The following is a 21,135-nucleotide window of genomic DNA, read 5'->3' as shown; positions in this document are numbered from 1 at the left end:
CTCGGTAAATGCTGGCGACTCAAAAGCTTGAAAAGCTCGCATATCTTTTGCACAGACCTTAATGCATTTTTCCAAAACTGCCTTTTTTGCTTTGGAAGAGATTCCGGACTTCAGATACGCGGCCAACGGCAACTGATCCGGCCTTTTTTTCTGGCATCCACGTTGGTGCTTGAGGAGTGCAGAGGTCCCTGTCTTGATTGTGTCGTATTTCAGGAAAGCGTTACATTCTACACATTTAACGACACCAACCTTATTCCCGTCAGAGTCTACTATCAACATGAACGAGGTCCACACTGAACTGTTTCCGTTCGCCTTCTCCTCATGGTATACTCCGTCTTGCAGTTTTCTTTTCAAATCTTTGAAAGTCTCCCGCTCCATGCTTTCTTTCTTTCTTTTTTTTTTGTCCGTATCGTGTGGTTGTTCTGACTTCCTTGCTAATATCACGTGACGTAAGTCACGCGGGCTGGTCGTAGCCAATCGTAGCCTCGCATTGGAGTCGGGAAGGGGGGAAAGGGGAGGGCGGCGGTGATTGACAGCTGTGACCGCCAATCGCCGGGTCCTCTCGGGTACTGTAGGACCCGGCCTTTCACAATAAGAGACCCGAGACCTGAGACAAACTCCACCGGTTCCGACCCGGCCCCGGCGTCACTTCTTGTGAGTGGACCCAAACCCGAGCCGGGTCGGGTCGGAACCTCGGGTTTTCGGGTTGTCGGTTTTTTCCGAAGACCTCTAGTCAGTAGACTTCCACTCTGCCTCTAGGCCACAGTGCACACACAGTTGCAGAGACTGTTGTCTGTTAATGATCTGCACTCTGTCTCACTCTGAAGTTAACGAGCCCAAAGCTGCACCTGTTGGAAACACTGTCAACATCAAGAAAGCTTGAGAGTCAAGCTTGAATGACTTAGAATGAAAATTTCTGTGAATTTCAGGCTGAGAGCAGCAGTTTCAACATGAAGCAAGTTATCAGAAGTCAACAGAGGACGACTGGGAAAATAATTCACTATAATTGTTGTTGAGGCAAGATTTGAACCAGCAACCTTCAGGTCTTCAGACCAGCAAGCTAACCACTAGGCTACAGACAGAGACAGTATGTGAGGGGCAAAGAAAACCTTTGATAAGAGGATCACTGGCTTCTGCTTAAAAAAAAAGTAAGGAAAGTGCAGAAATTAACCACAACAAGTAAGTAGAGGACACTTTTGTGAAAATAGTGCAAGCAGTGATGACCATACAAATGGTTGACCAAGGTAGGAATTGAACCCACAATCTCATGGTCAGAAGACTTTGACTTTGCCTCTAGGCCACAGTGTACACACTGTTGCAAAAACTGTTGTCTGTTGATGAGCTGCACTCTGTCTCACTCTGAAGTTAACGAGCTGCACCTGTTGGAAACACACTGTGTCAACACCAAGAAAGCTTGAGAGTCAAGCTTGAATGACTTAGAATGAAAATGTCTGTGAATTTCAGGCTGAGAGCAGCAGTTTCAACATGAAGCAAGTTATCAGAAGTCAACAGAGGACGACTGGGAAAATAATTCACTATAATTGTTATTGAGGCAAGATTTGAACCAGTAACCTTCAGGTCTCCAGCTCAGCAAGCTAACCACTAGGCTACAGGCAGAGACAGTATGTGAGGGGCAAAGAAAACCTTTAATAAGAGGATCACTGGCTCCTGCTTAAAAAAAAAGGTAAGGAAAGTGCAGAAATTAGCCACACCAAGAAAGAAGAGGACTTTTTTGTGACCTGTGACTATTTTTTGGTGAATTAAAATGATTTAAAAAGCACTTAACAGCAAGTTACAAACTGTGGCACTAGCAATTAATGCGTCTCTTAACGACCACCTGTGACCAATTGAGGGTGATGGAGGGGAGCAGAATTCATAACAAGAGTGCTCAACCTGGATTTGAACCAGTGACCTTGGGGTTGGCAAGCAGCCACCCTAACCACTACACTAGAGTAGAGTTGGGGAGAAGAGAGGTTGAGACTTTGATGAATGTGAGATTTTTCAATGATGCTTAAAATAAAAAGAAATTAGTATAAATTAGCCACACCAAGTAAGAAGAGGACTTTTTTGTGACCTGTGACTATTTTTTGGTGAATTAAAATGAATTAAAAAGCACTTAACAGCAAGTTACAAAGTTGAGCTCCTTCTCCTGCTGATGTGAAAAAAATGCATTGGGCTGAATGAGAGCAGAGAGCTCCCTGGCTGCATTTAAAAAATATTTTAAATTATTAAGTCTCTTTGCATTTTTGACCAGAATTTTAGCCAGAAGACAAGTGTGGCTACAAAACTGGAGAAAATAATTTGTCTAGAGTTTAATTTGTGGCCATGCTGACAGTTTAGCCAGAAAAACTCTAGAATGTATTTTTGCCTCTCTCCACTCTAGCACCACTCTAGCTCTGCTCGTTAGACGCAACACACACACACATTATAAAGCTGAAAAAAATCAGAAAAAGTTAAATATTTGAAAAAGTATAAATAGTTAAAAAGAGAAAAGTAATGCCGATAAAGTTTAAAAAAAGCTGCACGTTTTGATATATGAATTGTTGAAATAGCACAAAGTATGAAGGACTAGAAGAAGACCGTAGAAAGGCGGAAGAAAATGGCCAAACAGAAGAACAATAGTGTGACTGCTTCCAGCAGTCACACTAACTAGGAAAAAATCCACACAATAACAGTAGTGCCCGGTGCGATTGCCCGTGGCCCTAATTATATAACAATCATATGAAAACTATATATGTTGAAGATAAGGAAAGCACATGTCAACGTATATTTTCCATACACGTTTCATATAATTTTTGCAGTTTTTTTACTATGTCTGTTTAAAGACATATACTTTACATATATGAATAAATACCACTATATGTACGTTTTCTGTATGAAAAGTTTATATTTTTTGCAGGTGAATTATGTTGTCTTTATATGTTTTATATAAGTTTATTAAATGGCATATAATAAAAATCTGTATAAAAACATATAGGAATATATACCATTACATATAGATTTTTTGTATGTTATGGCATTGTAATGCCATAGTAAACTATGTTTTCTTTATGTTTTTTGTATAAGAATTTTTAAATGTCAGCCTATGAAATTTGCAATATGATTATAAAAATTACATACTTTTTTATGAATGATTTAATACAACTTCATATACATTTCTATCATAAGAAACACGTGACTCACATATGAAAGTGACAAAACTTATTTTTTCTCTTTACTACTGCAATACTACTTTCTACCATCCCAGCTACATAATAACTGCAGTCTATAAATGCAATATTTCAATATCTGTAATGCTGAAAAAATGGCTGTTAGGCAAACTTTTAATTTGATGGACTTTATTTGCAGTGAACTGATATTACATCAACATGGGCAAAACGAGGGAGGGATAAAAACCTGCCCACTTAAAACAATTTCCCTCTAACAGGTAAAAACCTGGCTATAAATGTGACACTTAACAGTAACAGTTACTACCAGGTGGATCATGTTTGTGGTGTGGTATACAGTGTTTTAAGGGGTTGTTGTGACAGAAACAATTTTACTTTTGGCACGGAGCTCTGTGATCTTGGCATTGATTGTGCTGCCAATGCTGGAGGGCTGGGTCCCAGGCCACCTCTCAAGCGTTGCACCTATGAACACAATAGGGGAAAATGGAAAAGAATGACAGTACAATTATTAATCTGAAAGTAATCCCCCCAAAAAACATCATTACATAATATAATGTCTAATGATGCTAGCTTTATTGCACTGTATTGGAGATGCATAGAGAAGTTAACTTAAAGGAAATGCATCACAATGTATAACCTTTGATGAAGAGATGCCTCTATCAAAGGCAAGATTATACTTCAGACTAAAATATACTTATTTTCCTAAATGTATTCATTTGTTTATTTGCTGTTGGACAAAAAAGAGGCACTTAAAACAGGAGAGAACAAGGTAGCCTACAATAGCATGTCATGAGTAGACCAATATTACACCTGTGTATAATACAGTATATAAGCAAGGGAAGATCAGACAGTATTCTATGAATTAGGTTCTTCCATTTGGCAAAGGCATTGTTTCATTACCACTTATACAATGTAGAAATCTTGGGTATATATTGTATGCTCTCCATGTGTCTCATAGAATTTAACACAACTGACACTAAAGTCTCACACTGTAGAATGCTGGTATGGTGTATGAAATCGGTAAAAAAAAAAAAAAAAGCAACCATAAAAGGTTGAAAACTTACTGTAGATGGCATCCAGTTTAGTTTTGTCCAGAGGTAGACGCATCTCCTCTGCCTCGTTTCCCCCCTCGAAGATTGCTCACCAGCAGTATCTCCATTGGGAAAACTGCTATGAGCAGATGCCTCACAAATACTGTAGCCGAATTTGCATTAACTGCATAGGCCCACGCCAGTTTCTCTACCATGACTCCAGTCCCAGGATGGATCTCCACCTGTTTAAACAAGGAGACATTGTGAGTATTTAAGGTTTAAATATAATGTGCTCACCCCTAGAGACTTAACACTTTAAAACAAAAATTAGATCTCCCATACATGTACATCTGAGAGGCAGTAGATTCATTTATTCTTTAAAAATTAATTACCTTGGACGACTGGCAGCCCCTTGTAACAGTCTCTGATGTGGAGCTGGATGCTGAAGATGTGGGGAGGGACAGCAGTGAATCTGCAGATGATGAACCGGGCCTGGACGGTGGAGAATCTTGGGGGGGCAGGGGTGGTGTGGTCAGCTCCAAACTGGATCTCTTCGGAGTTTCAGCCAAACCAATGACATTCTTCATGGTCTTTAGGAGTTCAGGCACATCTATACACAGAGGATGACAAACAAAAACGGTACATCATTCTTTAGGACAATATAAAGTATGGCTAAAGTGTTTTGGTTGTCTAACTGTTAAATAAGTGATAAGAAGTGATACCTTGGACAACCAACTCCCTCAAAGTAGCATTCTCTTCTTTCAGATCTTGGATCTCCCGCTTTAATTCAGCCACTGTCTTTGTCAGATTTTTACCACGATGAATGACTGAAGGTGGTGAATCGCTGTACATTGCAAGGAATTCCTCTGCAGGGTCTTTCCTTGTGAGAGCCTTTGACTTCTGGGTATACAGAGGGAGAAAGAGAAAGAGAGAGAGAGGGAGAGAGAGAAAAAGATCATTCTATTTACATGATACAACCGAAAAAATATGGTAACCTCAAAATAGTTTAAAGCAAATAGATAACACCTTGACTTGCAATAGCTGAGTCAGAATCTGAGTCTCATCTGGATCTGAGACATCTGAATCATCCTGATACTTTTGAGGGCGGACTGGTACCCTCTTGGTCAGCTCTGCAGGTTCATTTTCCTTCAGTAGTGCATTAAGTTTACGGGTTGCCTCATAGCGAGTAGCTAGAGAACAAAAGAAGAAAGAATACAAACAGATTTAATAACAAACTGTTTAAGACTCAAGAGCAGTTTTTGTATCACCATGTTATGTTATGACAATGTCAGTATCATAGTATGTGTTGTGTAGAGCTGTGGTTCAGTGGGCTTTGCAAAAAATACTAATAATTAATATTTTACTACATGTATTTCAAATCCATATGAAACTTTGGTTAATGTTTAATAAACTTTATGTACTAAACAGCTATACATTTTTTTTAAAAAAACCATCAGACAGGGTTTTGTGTTCCAGTTTGTGTCAGGTTAGGGGTACTTAAGTAGGAACCACTGCTATAGACATTAACATCATGAGATTGCTATGTCATAGTGATGTTCAGGCATTCACTTAGAGAGGAGGGAAGTTGTGTAGATAGGCATTTTGTAGAGCAGTAATTTACACATGATAAAATGGTGACAAAACTGTTGTAAATAATATGCGTAACATTTTAAATCAAGAGTTGGCTTATAGGGCTCATTACTGACTTTCCCACCAATAATACTGTAATTAATCATCATGTATCCTGTAAAACATTTGTTGGAAAGCATTTACCCACCTGGCAAGGAAAGTAAGTTAAGCACACACATTCAGACAGGTAAAAACTTTTGTGTAACTTTAGTCACCTATTTTCAAGTTATGTAGAAAGGACAATCTTCACTTTGAACCATAGCAACTTACCACTGACAAAAATAACAGTGGCCCGGTAGTGGGGCCACCCTCCACGCTGTTTCTTCCCATGGCGCCATTCGATGAAGGCTGAGTAGGTGGAAATGGGATCCCCATGTTGGTCCATCTTGGAATCATCATACCCGTGTATATTGTCAGTCTTTACTTCACTGAGCTTCCCAGAATCTTCCCCTTCACTCCACTGCTCCACTGCAAATTTCCTGTCCTTGTGTTCTTAAGTGAAAAAAAAAAAAGAAATCTATTATTTCTAAGCCGAATAATATGACCAATATACGTACATTTTTTCTTATTTCTATTTTTTTTTTACAGGCTATCTGTTCAAAAAAAAAAAAAAAACTGAGAACAACCACATTTCTCACTTTTTAAAATGTGTGTTACCCTTTAGCATCAAGCTAACTATCAATTTTAGCAATGCTACATAAACCGAAAAAACCGATGTACGCGAACTCTTTCAAATACGTTATTTTACTTACCACTAACGGGAGGTTCAGTTGTCTCCATTGCATCCGAATGGACGACGATATGCAGAAAACATCAACCGTCAGCCGAACCGAGGCCTGCCCCCACCGCCGCCGCCGCCGCCGCCGCCCTGTTCAAAATGAACCACCCCTCGCGTGACCGTGTTGCCAAGGTCTCGCGATCGCTGCCAGGCATGATGGGCATTGGGCATGATGGGCATGATGACCCGCCCTACGCTGCCTTTGATTGGCGTATCCTCATATTTCACCTACTCCTAGCAAATCAACGCTCTCAAGACTAAAAACAACCTTTTAACTTCCTGAGTGGTGGTTTGTAGCGGGCTTTGCTTTTTTGCGGGCATTGCCTTGGCTTTCCATAGCGTGGTAAACAGACTGTGAACAGAGACTGTGAACCACCGGCTCCTCCTGTAATGTTAACGTTACAAACATGCCGAAAAGAAAAGTCGTGACACCTGACACAACAGAAAAAGACTGGCTACGGAGAAACGTTCCTACACGGACTATGTCGAGATGGAAAAAAAGGTATGCGCGCTCCCTGCAGCTCACAAGTGATGTTAACGTTACAGTTATCGTTACTAGTTACTGTCGTTACTGTCCGTTGTTTCACTAGGAAAATCAACAGAGCTTTGAGTGACAGCGGGAAGGACACGACGCAACATGTTAAGTGCAATATTTATTTCTTGTCCTCTTTGTTTTAACAGCTAATGTAAAGTGAGCTGCCCACAGCACTATAATAATTGAATCCCAAGTCAAGGTTGTGTGTAACGTTACCAAATGTGAGCTAAGTGTTAATTTGATTACAAAAGCATGAATTAACTTTGTACAGTATGGATAATCAGTTATGTTTTGATGGGCACAAATTACAGTGGTAGGTTATAGTGTTAGGCTATATGTAACATAATCCATTATGTTTGCCACATAAATGTTGTATACTGTGCATTTATTGCTGGAAATCGCTTGATAATATTTCTGCTGTACAAATTATCCAAAGTTTTACTTGAGTAAATGTAAAATGTTTACTAGAAGAAGAAAATGAACTGTTTTTAACTTATAATCAAAACACTATGTTACTGTGAAGTTCAAAAACAATTAGTCAACAATATAAGGGAGAAAAACTGTACTGGGAGCTGCGTGAAAATCTGTCTCAAACAAGTTCTTGTTACCATTTTAAGGAAGGTGGTGAAGATAATACCCAGAGAGAAGAGCAGAGACCAGGACCTCTCACAGTACCACAACAGGTGAGGAAAAAAACACAGAATTATTATACAACCCCCCCTCTCTCACACAGTCAAACTACTGCCATCCTCTATGTCCCTCCATCATTCTTTTTAGAGAAGCACCAATGCACGTGTTTCGGCTCAGATCTGATTCTGACATTAGCAGTCTTTTTTATCTTGAATAATATTGTTATTAACATCAACTTTACTGTTGTTGTTGGTGTTATGTGTATGATTACATATTAATTTATGTAACCTTTTTCCTCCTGGATTTTAAAATCTGCATATTCTTATGTTGTTCTTTGCGCACCAAGTCTCCTCTACACTGCTACATCACAGTGTAGTAGAGAGAGATGTACAGTTCACAGATGTCTTCACATGATCTTGGCTTCTCTTCAGTCGCCCATAGTGCCTCGGTGTCATTGGTTCAATATCCATTCCATGAATTAGGTCACTGTTAAATCGGTTCAGTCCCATCTCTAATTCTTTTATTTATACAATAAATTATGGACTTGTGTTCCTCTCAGGAAAGTGAAGATGCCACCCAAAGAGATGAGCTTGGAGCAGAACCTTTCACAGTGCCACGGGTGAGACAAAACTACAATATTAGACCATTCTACCTCTGTTGCTTACTCTTACAGTCAAATTACAATTATTATGTCTGTTGTTTCATTGTGTCATTCTTAGGAAAGTGATGAAGATGATGGCCAGAGAGAAGAGGAGAGAGAAGAACCTCTCACTGTGCCACAGGTGACAAAACTTCATTAGACCACTCTACCTCTGTTGCTTACTCTTACAGTAAAATTACAATTATTATCTCTGTTGTTTCTTTGTGTCATTCTTAGGAAAGTGATGAAGATGATGGCCAGAGAGAAGAAGAGAGAGCAGAACCTCTCACTGTGCCACAGGTGACAAAACTACAGTGTCATATAATCTGCTCCACTGCTATCCCTCTCTTTCACTTTAATGAGTTGTTCATTACTGTCTTTCTCAGGAAAACAATGAAGATGGAAGCCAAAGACAAGAACAGACAGCAGAATCTTTCACAATGGTGCAGGTGAGACAAAACTTAAAGTGAAATTCCGGCGTAAGTGTAAACCATGGTCAAACACACCGTAACACCGAGTTAGACCCCCCCTCGAGAGATCAATTTGCCCGACCGCTACATTCACGAGATCCACCAACTTCAGCAAATACCGCAATATCGCCACACACGGCGCTGTCCGGATCCACTGTCTGACCGCAACCAAAACGCCACCATTTGCCCAAAATAATGCTCAGAACTGCACCAAATGTCATCAATAGTACACACAGGGTCCCAGCACGTAGTACGAGTTGTCAAACATCTGCTAGCTTTGCCTGTTTTCTTTAGCAAGGAGACCAGACACAACTCACCTACTTCTCCTCCGGGAGCCGCTCGTTGTGGAGGAAGCCCTGACGAGTCGATCACCGAGTGCACCGGAGTTCCGCAGCTCAATCAACAATTACCTCATGGAAATACAATCAGAGTTTGTTTTTTTTTATCTTGCATATCACTTTATAACTATTATTATCGAGTGCTGGCCACGATATAGGCGCAAATGAGCATTTTTAAATTTACGTTTTTTGCTGTGGGAAATCATCTGTAGAAACGCGAGATTTTACGTGACGTCAAACCCGGGATTGCTTTGACTGATGTAAACATTCATGTAGCAGTAGCAGACAACCGAAAACATGGATGACCTTACAGAGTCGGAGAACACTGATGAGTGGTTTCAATTCGATGGCCAACCCTATCAGTTTGAGCCAGAATTCACCGAAGAAGAGGTGATGGAAATGAGGAAGAAAAATGCAGCGGAGGGAGAACTGCCGGTGCAGCCTGAGGAGTCTCGGTGTTCTGGGATTTGGTGGTGTGGGTGTGGGCACTGCCAGCCTATGGCCACTGAAAATGAATGTTTATGCTGCCAGGAGTCAGATGTGTTTCGGCAGTGCCTGGATGCTGTGGTGGACACAGATACACGCTGCATAACGGTCATGGAAGAATTTCAACCGCTCGTCCACCCCGCCGTAGTGGAGACATTCTTCCATGTACCCAAGATAAATTGGAAAAAACGGCCAACTCCAGAGGGGCCAAACGGCCAGTTATCCACAGAGTAAGTAGACCACATTTTTTTAAATCATGATTGCATGGTTGAGATTGACTAACATTCACTATGAGCTATGTAAGTTACCTGTGTATAACCATTCACATACTTACTGAACCTTCTTGACTAACAACCCTTCTCTTCCCCCCACTTTCCCTCCCCCCACGTCCCCTCTCCCTGCAGTCAGTGCAGGCTGGTGGCCTACCGGATCGTCCTGGAGTGGGGTTTGAAGGGAGAGCGACTGGGCCGGAAACAAAGGAGGGTGCTGCCTAGTTGTGTGGTCACTGCAATCAGAGCCAAGTATCCATCCCTGACTGGAGATTATCACGGCTTTCAGGAGGCAGAGGAAATGACTCAAATATTGTGAACATATTGTCAGCTCTTTATTTACATTCCTGTAAACATGTGAATTATGTAAATACAATTTTTTTGTTGTACATGAATGCTGAGTCGCTGAGTGCTTTATTGTCAACACTATCCACAAATTTTACAGTGGTTTAAATCTTGATATCAAGTGTGAGACCAAGTCAGCTTTATCAGGCCTTGGAACTGGGGCAATGTTTTGTAGAAGTCTCTTTTGATGAGGTGCAGGGCGGGGCCAGGCGGCGATACTGTGCTCATCCCTCATCTCCAGAGCACTGTTCATGAGCTCTGAACGGAACTCCTGTGATGTCTTCTCATAGATGGGTCTAGCCACCCACTGACGGGTGGCCTTTGAATAAGCACATGAGTAGCGGCCTTGTCCTACAACAGACAATATACCATAATAATAATCATTAGTCAAATATCCCGTCAAAGTACAAAGGTGTGTTCTGTTACTGATATGCTGCTGGTATTACAATGATTTCACAATACTCCAGATTTAGTAATTCATCACGTTTTAGACATTTAGACGTTTTAGACACATTTATGTGTATGTTCTCAGATGTAATGTTGACACAGTTTGTATGCATAACTGTTTGTCTTTACCTTCTTTTGATGTGGCCTGTGGCCTGCCAACATTTGCGTTGTAGTCCATCACTGCCAGTTCTGTCCGGGCACGCATAACGTCATAGGAGAAGTGAAGTCTCTTCAATGTGTATTTCAACATCATTGAATGGAAAACTTCAAGAGATCCTGTGGAGGTGTATTTTTTTTAATTATTGAAGTGGTACATTAGAACATTCCTGTAGATTTTCTTGCATCTGTGGGATCTTATTTTAATTGTAGCATAAGAATACAAAATCAACAATCGCACACTCAACTCTGAGCATATCTCAATGTATTTGCAAGCTTTCGGACTGTAAGCTTGCAAATAACATGAGATATGCACAGAGCTGAGTGTGCGACTGCTGATTTTGTTTGTCGAGTGTCTAAGTTCAGCTCCAGCACCTCACAGAAGAATCCTGTCTATGGATGAGTGGTGTTTGTTTTCACAATAAGTCAGTAGAAAATGATTGTAAATGCATACCAGTGTGCTTGAAGAGAGCCATCTGACGCAAGTCACGCAGGAGGTTACTGTCCAGGATGACACTTCTCAGGGCAATGTAGGCAGAGGAGTCAGCATGCATCCATTTTTTCCTGAGTTGTTCATCCTCTGACATTGGTGCATGAAAACATTTGTATTCAACACCTGACTCCTCCCATCGATGAACACCACAAATGTGGTGGACTAGAGATGTCCACCGACGCACACATTCCTGATTAGAAGGAAAAAGAAACAAAACAATAGTATATGTTTCAGTAACAGAATTTCACACAGCACTTGCCGGGTCGTTTTTATTTTGGCTTTGGCAGAAATGACAAAATGACAGTGTAAGTTCATTATTACCTCTCTGTCTCCATGACTGGAGCTGCAGGCCCAATACAGGTGGTTACTGATTGATTTGATCCATGGCAGAAGTTCCTCATTGCCCCTCTTCTTTGCAATAGCAACAATTTTTTTTTTTAAACCTGCATAATAAATGAAAGATATGAAAAAATAGCTGATTGCCATTTGCAAAAATACAAAAGTGTGTTTAAAGTGTGAAACTTTGTGTTACTTGTGTAGCAGGGACACTTACCCTTGTTGACATGCCATGGGTCAAACTCATGACGTATTCTACCATAGTTCTCCCTCATAATTTTTCTGATAGATGGAGCTCTATCGGTGGTCATGACATCCACATCCACACCCATGTACAGAAGGTGATTCAGGCCTCTTTCAAATCCCATGACCTCCATTGCAACTGAGCTGGAAGCTTCTGTGACCTGTTGAATAACATTTTATTAGTTGAAAATGCACTAATGTTCCCAAGCAAAACAGCTGCCTGTGTTATGGCAATTAATTTCATAAGATGTGTGCTGATTTACCTGAACTAACTCAAAATGCATAATCTCCTTGGAGGCATCATCCTGAAAGGAGTATGTGGAATATTTGGCGCTGAAGCCTGAAACAGAGCAAGACACAAACTAAGTTTTGCTGTAATGTATATGTTTAAAACTCTGCCAATGTAAAAGTAATAACCATGCTTACCTGGGCTATCACATCTTGCATCACCGCCCAAGGAAACTTTTTGTCCTGAAGCACTGACTTGTTTGACCCGCTCAATGATTTTGTCCTGCTGACTCCTGTATGCATGTTCGATAACTGGAATGAGGTATTTAGACTGTATGGCATAGTACTGGGTTTTTCGAGGGATTTGGAGATTTATAAGTGTGGCCCAGTCTGCGATGTCAGTGTACGTGGCTCCAGTAAAGAGGATAGCAGCACAGGTGAGAATGTTATTTCTGCCCATCTTTCTCTGGTCTGGGCAGGACTCCCATTGCCCAGTGTGTCCTTGCAGGCATGTCCACTGGATCTTGATTTTGGAACCATGTCTACTTGTTTTCTTTTCTTCTATTGCTCTTCCACAATGGAAGCAGAGTTTGAAAAGCTCCAGGAGTTTGGTTTCATCCACCAACCACTTCCTCTCTGCCCATCCACTCACTGTCCCAAGGCTTGATGTGGAGCTGGAGCTTGATGTGGAGCTTCTACTCAGTGGCTTGAAGCTGTCATCAGCTGGATCCTCCAATTCCATTTCACTGAAGCTTGTGCTCATTTCATGCAAAGAGTCCTCTACATTTTCCTATAACGTGACAGGAATCAAATGTTTCATTTGGAGAGAAATGCAATGTTTTATTTCTGATTTCAACTATGTTACTTACTGATACAATTAGAGACAGGAATATCAAAGTAATGCACTCACCAGTTCATCATGTTCAGCTGTAGCATGGGGGGTGGTCTGGGATGCTGATGTAGCACCAATTTCCTTTGAATTAAAATCATAATATTGACTTATTATGAGTATTATTAGCCACAATGTGGAAATGTGTCTTCGGCTTCACAGAATCTGTCACTACACATAACATTGGTAAAGACTGATGAACATAGATAAGAATTTTCTTATAACACAAGTCAAGACACTTCAACAAGACTTTGATAAAAATGTTCCTATAAATAACAGTGTCAAGTAAAAACTCCTCAAACCATACTGGCAAATCACTTGTGATGCAATGCTTACCGTTGAGAGTTGCCACGTGGGAGGTCGTGCCAGATAACTCCCAGATAGTGACATTCTTGTACGTGGCCTGACCACAGGTTCTGGACTTTGGAGGGATAATGTCATGGTCGAGGACGGTCTCTCGTCTTTTCTCTTTTGTGGGGTAGAATGGGCGACTGCTTCAAACTCTGTCTCTTCCATTTGTAGCCCTGAACACTCATAACTGGTAGCCTAAAATGTGGAGTAAGTGTTCAACAAGAATATGATCCATCAAATATTTACAAGAAATTTGTGCACATTCACATTCTAATGTATTGGCCTGTTATTTTTACTTTTACATTCATCTCTTGATCAGTACAATCCCATTTAGACTAATCAATATTCCAAGAACCCCCTGCCCTCCCCCCTCCCTCTCCTACACCCCCCCCCCCCCCCCACACACACACACACACACCCCCACACACACACACACACACACACCCACACACACACACACACACACACACCCCCACACACACACACACACACACACACACACACAATTGAACAGAACACAATTGAAAATGTTACCTCCGCTGTAGCCAGCTGCTCCATTCGTGGGACGGCATTCTTCTTCAGATATGTTTTGGATGGGTTCTTTGGGTCGCTAGCTTTTGTAGACAACACAAAGTCGTCTTTGCTGAAATGTGCGCTGCAGACGCGGTAGTTCTTCTGCCTTAGCGTCTCGGTCGGCGTGTTGACGTCGATGTTCAAAACAACAAGCCACCTGTTCACTATAGCCCGGCCGTATCTAAACGGCAATCTGTGAAATGAGTCTGCGTTATACCTTCTTTGCTTCTTTCCGCAACCTGGATAATAACATGTATTGACCATTTTGTCCTCGTGTATTCGGTCGTGAGAGATTCTCTTCACCTTCGTGCTGTCTCCTCACTCTTCATGAGATACCGTAAACAAACGTGACTTCACGTAAAATCTCGCGTTTCTACAGATGATTTCCCACAGCAAAAAACGTAAATTTAAAAATGCTCATTTGCGCCTATATCGTGGCCAGCACTCGATAATAATAGTTATATAAAGTGATATGCAAGATAAAAAAAAAACAAACTCTGATTGTATTTCCATGAGGTAATTGTTGATTGAGCTGCGGAACTCCGGTGCACTCGGTGATCGACTCGTCAGGGCTTCCTCCACAACGAGCGGCTCCCGGAGGAGAAGTAGGTGAGTTGTGTCTGGTCTCCTTGCTAAAGAAAACAGGCAAAGCTAGCAGATGTTTGACAACTCATACTACGTGCTGGGACCCTGTGTGTACTATTGATGACATTTGGTGCAGTTCTGAGCATTATTTTGGGCAAATGGTGGCGTTTTGGTTGCGGTCAGACAGTGGATCCGGACAGCGCCGTGTGTGGCGATATTGCGGTATTTGCTGAAGTTGGTGGATCTGGTGAATGTAGCGGTCGGGCAAATTGATCTCTCGAGGGGGGGTCTAACTCGGTGTTACGGTGTGTTTGACCATGGTTTACACTTACGCCGGAATTTCACTTTAAGCATTCACATGTGAGGTTGATTACATTTTTTTTTTTTTTTTTTTTTTTTTTTACATTAGATTAATTTTCCATTGGACTAATTTCTTTCTCATGTGTTGTAGCTTCTGTCTATTTTCCATGCTAAGTGCAGTCTGCCAAAGCAAGGTTATGGGTAAAACAAATGACACCTGATCCGTTTCATTGCAGTGCTTCTTTTTCTATCATTTAGGACCCTCAAGAGGTAGATGATGACCACTCCTCCCATGGACTAACAGAAGGGCAAAGCATCATCTCAATTCTCTCCTTTGCATTGAGACACAACACAACAGGTGTATTAATGGAAGACCTGCTGAAACTGCTCAAATTGCATTCTGCTCGGACTAGTGCAGTTCCAACAAGCAAGTATTTTCTGGAGAAACCATTAGCTGATATTACACAACAATTCGAATGACACCATTACTGTGGAGTTTGTACTAAGTACATTGGTACTTCACAATCTCTGGAAGAAACACTCAAATGTGTGTCATGTTCCTCATTCACCACAGTGAAAGCCAGTTTACAGGAAGGACATTTCTTTATTAGCATACCATTAAAGGATCAGCTGAAAGATATTCTTGAGCACCAGGATATGCAGGATCTATGTTTTTGTGCTGATGCCCGTACAAAGCATGTAATAAAGGACATATGTGATGGCACCTTATATCAGACCTTGAAAAATAAGAGTAAGGAGGATTTTCTGTCCCTCACATTCAATTGTGATGGTGTACCAGTTTTTCAGTCCTCCAAATTTAGTATTTGGCCAATATTATGTTGTGTTAATGAGATACCACCTGAGAGTAGAGATAAACATATACTTTTATGTGCTTTGTGGTTTGGAGCTAAGAAGCCAGATATGTCTTGCTTCTTTAAACCATTTGTTGAGGAGTGTGCCAGTCTTTCTCAAGCTGGTTTTGAGTGGCAGCATCCTAGTGATCAGTCATTGAGACGCATAAAAGTGCACACGTTGTGCTGTGTGTGTGATGCAGTAGCAAGGCCATTACTACAGAATTTTAAGCAGTTTAATGGTGAGTATGGCTGTGGAGTCTGCCTTCACCCTGGGATGCAAACAAGGAAAGGAAAAGGAAACACAAGGGTTTACACATGTCCAGATGAAAAGCCAAGTGACAGAAATCATAAAACCACAGTAGAAATAGGACAAATAGCTGAAAGAGAAGGGAAGACCATATTGGGCATAAAGGGCTCATCTGCTCTTACAGATATACCATTGTTTGATCTAATCAATGGGATGGTCCCTGACTACATGCACTGTGTGCTGCTTGGTGTGTGCAGATACATGGCAAATTTATGGATGGATTCTAAAAGTAGTTCTGAGCCATGGTATATTGGTACACAAACAGTCATCATGGACAGATACCTCTTGTCTATTAAACCTCCAAGCATTGTTGCTCGTGTTCCAAGATCTCTAACAGAACGGAGATTCTGGAAAGCCCATGAGTGGCAGCACTGGCTTTTGTATTACAGCTTGCCAGTTCTGAAAGGCATACTTCCACAGAGGTATCACCCTCATTGGGCATTACTGATAGAGGGCATAAGCATTCTGTTGGGGTCTGAATTAAATGCTGAGCTGATAAACCACGCACATGACGCATTAGTGTACTTTGTTGGAGGTGTGCAGTCCATGTATGGGAAAGAGCACATGACATTTAATGTTCATTCACTACTGCATTTAAGCACAAGCGTTGTACACTGGGGTCCTCTGTGGGCTCACTCAGCCTTCATGTTTGAAGATTTCAATGGGTACCTCCTGAAACAAGTAAAAAGTAGTCAAGCTGTTCCACAGCAAATATGCAAACAAGTGGCATTAGCCCGTGCTTTCCCCCGTTTAGCAAAGCAATTCTTAACAAATGCACCAGGAGAAGTTAAAGATTTCTGCAATGAAATGAGACAGGGAAACAAGCATGCCAAGAAGTATAAAAGGTTTACTGAGGTGACTGCCCTTGGTCCACCAAATGTGAGATTAATATCTCTTGGTGACCAAGCTGCTCTCCACACAGTCAGAGAAGTTCCCACAAACTCTGTGGTGAGTTACTACAAGAGAATTGCTGTAAATGGTGTTGTTGTTCATGGTCATACATACAGCAAAACAAAACAGAGAAACAACTCTGTTGTGCTTTTGAAGGATGGAAGTATTTTTACAGTCTCACACTTTATTGACATGGGTGATCAATGCTTATATGCCATAGGGAAATATGGCAATTGTACAGTGCAGAAGTTGGCCAGAGGTTCTCTAATCAGAACTCAACTGAGCTACATGTCAACTGTCCACTTTCCCACAGGCTTCCACAAAGCCATAAATGCCACTCTGATAGTTAGACCATGTATGTACATACAGTGTCCACAGTCCACCTCAATTGTTTGTCGGTTACTGAATACGTATTACTGTAAATGAAAATGAAATGAGTGTCAACGAAATGTGAAGATGGAGTTAATGATTTTGGGTTCCTTAGCAGAAAATGAAATATTTGACCCAGCCCAACCCAGCTTTCAATCCAAAAACACACCGTGACTGCTCCACCAAACCTCTGCTCCACCTCTCATTCAACTACTAAATATGGTTCATACTGTATCTATGATGAGAAAAAAAAACTATGTTTAAACTAATATCCCTCTTATCTTTTTTTGGGTACTATGATAACTTAATTTCTTGGTTTCTACTGAGGTCTGTAGTTGTTTAGATGTCATAAACTGGAAAATATAGTGTTGTTTTTGTACAGTGAAAAATGCTTTGAGTTTTACGATACTGTTAATTTGATAATGTGGTCATGGCTGGAGTGTGTATGTGGTTACAGCCACTATGCATACAGTAAGATGTTGCAGTGCCACTATTATAGATATCAAAGGCATGTTTTAATTATAATTATGCCTTCAATGAAAAATAATTACTATTTAAGCACTTATAAAACTTGTTACAGTAGATGAAAGTGGCTCTATCAGTGGTTGTTATTGTTATTGTAAGTGTCTACATCACAAAATTGTGATCAAATGTACGAGCAGTACGTGTTGTATCTATATCTGTATATTTGTATCTATAATTCATGGTGTTCTTTGCGTGCACCTCTTTTGACTATAAATGTGTATTTAGGAAGTCAAAAAAAAAGGAGAAAAAAAAAAAAAATTTGTCCAAACAAGTACTCCTGTACTGTACTGTACTGTACTGATCTAATGTAATCTGCTGATCTTGTGCAAAATTAAAAAAGATATATTTCTACAAAAAGAATGGAATGAATATTATTGGATATAATTGCTCGTAAAATGTTACACAATATTAGCAACAACAAAAAAGTCCATTGTCATTATCAGTTGACTAAAAGCAGCTGCTTTTAGTCAATCATGCATTTCCCTGTAATCACATTGTCAAATCATGTTGTTTATGTAAATGTCTCACATTTGTGGCAACACAAGTAAAATTTGTAAGTATTTTATATAACATTTGCAACAGTTTAGTTTCATTGATGATTGCCCAACTTATATAGGTTTGATATTGCATTTTCCTACTAAGGATATTGTATGCAACATCACTGTCATATATTGTTCTGATAAATACCCAAATCATACAAGTTTCATTTTGTTCAAATTTACTAAGGATCACTGTTGTATACTTTACTTACAAGTTTCAGACAAAGCAGATACAAATTTTATAAGATTTATCTATATCTTTTCCATATGGGATAGACAGACTTAGGCTTAAGATCTTACCTCTCTAAAGCCCAGCATACACTGTGCGATTGTCGGCTCGTTTTGAGCCGATTTTCCAGTCGTGCGACTATTTTTTGGATCGGGCCGAATTTCGACCCAATCGTGGGTCGTGCTTCGTGCAGTATACGTGGGGTAACGACGAGAGATTAAAACCTCACGACGAACTCCCGATCACAAATCGTGTGCTCGCAAGAAAATCAAACTTGTTTGAAATCCTGGTCGCTCCTCGTGAAGGTATCGCACAGTAGAAGCAGTGCCACGACCCGATTTGCCTCATCCTCTCGCAGAGAGCATGCGCACTCCCTGATGTCACGTCAAAACACGGAGGAACATGGCGGCGCAGAGAGTGATCTGGACCCAGGCAATGGAGGCACAGCTGGTGGAACTGTGGCAGGCTCACCCAAGCCTTTTTGACGTGGCCTCCCAGACTTATCACGACCGGAACAACCGGGAAAAAAGTTGGACGGAGATTGCCGCACAGTTGCAGCTGCCTGGTAAGTTAATGTTAACATTAGCTAATGCTAGCTAATTAAGGAGCTATTGTTTTTAGCCCCTGCTGCTGTCATTTCGTGTGTGTGTGTGTGTGTGTGACTGTTGTGACTGCTGTGTGTCTCTGCTGTGTGTGTGACTGTTGTGTGTGTCTGCTGTGTGTGTGTGTGTGTGTGTCTGCTGTGTGTGTGTGTGTGTGTCTCTGCTGTGTGTGTCTGTTGTGTCTGCTGTGTGTGTGTGTGTGTGTGTGTGTGTGTGTGTCTCTGCTGTGTGTGTGTGTGTGTCTCTGCTGTGTGTGTCTGTTGTGACTGCTGTGTGTGTGTGTGTGTGTGTGTGTGTGTCTGTTGTGACTGCTGTGTGTGTGTGTGTGTCTCTGCTGTGTGTGTGTCTGCTGTGTGTGTGACTGTTGTGACTGCTGTGTGTGTGTGTGACTGTGACTGCTGTGTGTGTGACTGTTGTGACTGTTGTGACTGCTGTGTGTGTGTGTGACTGTTGTTTGTGTGTGACTGTTGTGACTGTTGTGACTGCTGTGTGTGTGTGTGTGACTGTGACTGCTGTGTGTGTGTGTGTGTGTGACTGTTGTGACTGCTGTGTGTGTGTGACTGTGACTGCTGTGTGTGTGACTGTTGTGACTGCTGTGTGTGTGTGTGACTGTGACTGTTGTGTGTGTGACTGTGACTGCTGTGTGTGTGTGTGACTGTTGTGACTGTTGTGTGTGTGTGACTGTGACTGCTGTGTGTGTGTGTGACTGTTGTGACTGTTGTGACTGCTGTGTGTGTGACTGTGACTGCTGTGTGTGTGACTGTTGTGACTGCTGTGTGTGTGACTGCTGTGGTTGAGCGAGTGTGGAATGAATGAAGAGGCAGATAGCTGGTCAATCAGATTGTGTCATCTTTGAATAGCAAGCAATAATTACCAGTAGCAAATGTCATTAAGTGTTAATTTGACATTTTCAGTTAATGAGGTGAAAACCCGCGTGGCCAGCTTGCGGACGCAGTACGGGAAGCTGCTAAAGCCCAAGCCCAGCGGCAGTGGCCATAAATCCCTCACTCCAAAGCAGGCGTGGCTCCTACAACATTTGGATTTTTTGAGGGCTCATGTTGTACATAGACGAACAGAGTCCACTCTTTCAGTAAGTTCATTACCAAGCTTAAATTCACACTACATAAGGTGTATTTGTATGGAAATGATGGGAATTATGTCAAAGTTCAAGTCAATGCCCAGCAAAAAAAAAGTTTTTTAGCCAAATGAATGCCACAAAATTAATGTGTAATTGTTACATTTGTTCTATAATAGAGCAGGCCAATGTTCAATGTAACTTACTGCCGACATAGTCTAGGTGGAGTGATAATACAGTGTGTGAAATTAGTATCTGACCTAAACAACACTGATTACATCTTCACATCTGGGTAATCACTTTCTCTCTTCTTTCTGTGGTGTTTTGTACAGCTTGGCACAGAGTCAGAGGACACGGGCACAAATGAGGAGGAGGAGGAGGATCAGGAAATTGAAGCAGATGTGCATACTCCTTCGAACACCACCAGTCCGGTTTCAGTGGTGCAGGAAGAGGAAAACTCCTCAACCAGTTCACAGGTCATGGAGTCCACAAGTCAGCCTGTCAAAAGACCCAGACTGACCAAAACTACACCAAAATCAGCAGAGCACAGCATAGAGATGGCCAAACTTTCCCTGCTTCAGCAGGTCCAGCAAACCCTATCAGGATCTAATGCAGATTCTGAGGAGCTGTTTGGCCAACAAGTAGCCTCAGAGTTGAGAAATGTTAAGGATAGAGCTCTACAGTTGAGGCTCAGGAGAAACATAATGAACATTATTTATGACACACAGGAGGTAGAGCATGCTGGCCGTACTCAAATTGCTAGGCCACCTTTGTATCCCATGCAGCCTTATCATGTCCAGTCACCCTCCCAAGACAACCAGGCCC

General features: G+C 41.3%; 3 protein-coding genes and 1 long non-coding RNA gene across 4 annotated transcripts; 2 read left to right on the top strand and 2 right to left on the bottom strand.

The window, feature by feature from the left end:
• Positions 1-4,308: 4,308 nt before the first annotated feature.
• On the bottom strand, positions 4,309-6,383 carry LOC146979450 (uncharacterized; the record flags this gene model as incomplete). The annotated part of the gene is made up of 5 exons (XM_085788912.1): positions 6,098-6,383; positions 5,225-5,388; positions 4,921-5,098; positions 4,591-4,808; positions 4,309-4,440 (listed from the first exon to the last, which is right to left on the bottom strand). Coding segments are annotated over exons 1-5 (807 nt in total), but the record flags the coding sequence as incomplete, so codon positions are not given.
• A 1,211-nt stretch (positions 6,384-7,594) lies between these two features.
• On the top strand, positions 7,595-8,857 carry LOC146979449 (uncharacterized). Its single transcript, XR_015036872.1, has 4 exons — positions 7,595-7,823; positions 8,330-8,389; positions 8,490-8,552; positions 8,810-8,857. It is a non-coding gene; the product is annotated as an uncharacterized LOC146979449 (long non-coding RNA).
• Positions 8,858-10,334: 1,477 nt separating this feature from the next.
• On the bottom strand, positions 10,335-13,685 carry LOC146979448 (uncharacterized). The gene is made up of 9 exons (XM_085789267.1): positions 13,447-13,685; positions 13,132-13,194; positions 12,420-13,011; positions 12,257-12,333; positions 11,968-12,154; positions 11,736-11,857; positions 11,376-11,604; positions 10,895-11,041; positions 10,335-10,669 (listed from the first exon to the last, which is right to left on the bottom strand). The coding sequence occupies exons 1-9, from the start codon at positions 13,624-13,626 to the stop codon at positions 10,413-10,415; spliced, it is 1,854 nt and encodes a 617-aa protein (XP_085645393.1). The 5' UTR covers positions 13,627-13,685; the 3' UTR covers positions 10,335-10,412.
• Positions 13,686-15,189: 1,504 nt separating this feature from the next.
• On the top strand, positions 15,190-17,470 carry LOC146979447 (uncharacterized). The gene has a single exon (XM_085789268.1). The coding sequence runs from the start codon at positions 15,577-15,579 to the stop codon at positions 17,395-17,397; it is 1,821 nt and encodes a 606-aa protein (XP_085645394.1). The 5' UTR covers positions 15,190-15,576; the 3' UTR covers positions 17,398-17,470.
• Positions 17,471-21,135: the final 3,665 nt, after the last annotated feature.

Source organism: Trachurus japonicus, chromosome 10 (assembly GCF_045865225.1).
Source record: "Trachurus japonicus isolate A0001 chromosome 10, Traja_1.0".
NCBI classification, from domain to species: domain Eukaryota; kingdom Metazoa; phylum Chordata; class Actinopteri; order Carangiformes; family Carangidae; genus Trachurus; species Trachurus japonicus.
This window is presented reverse-complemented; position numbering and strand designations above follow the sequence as displayed.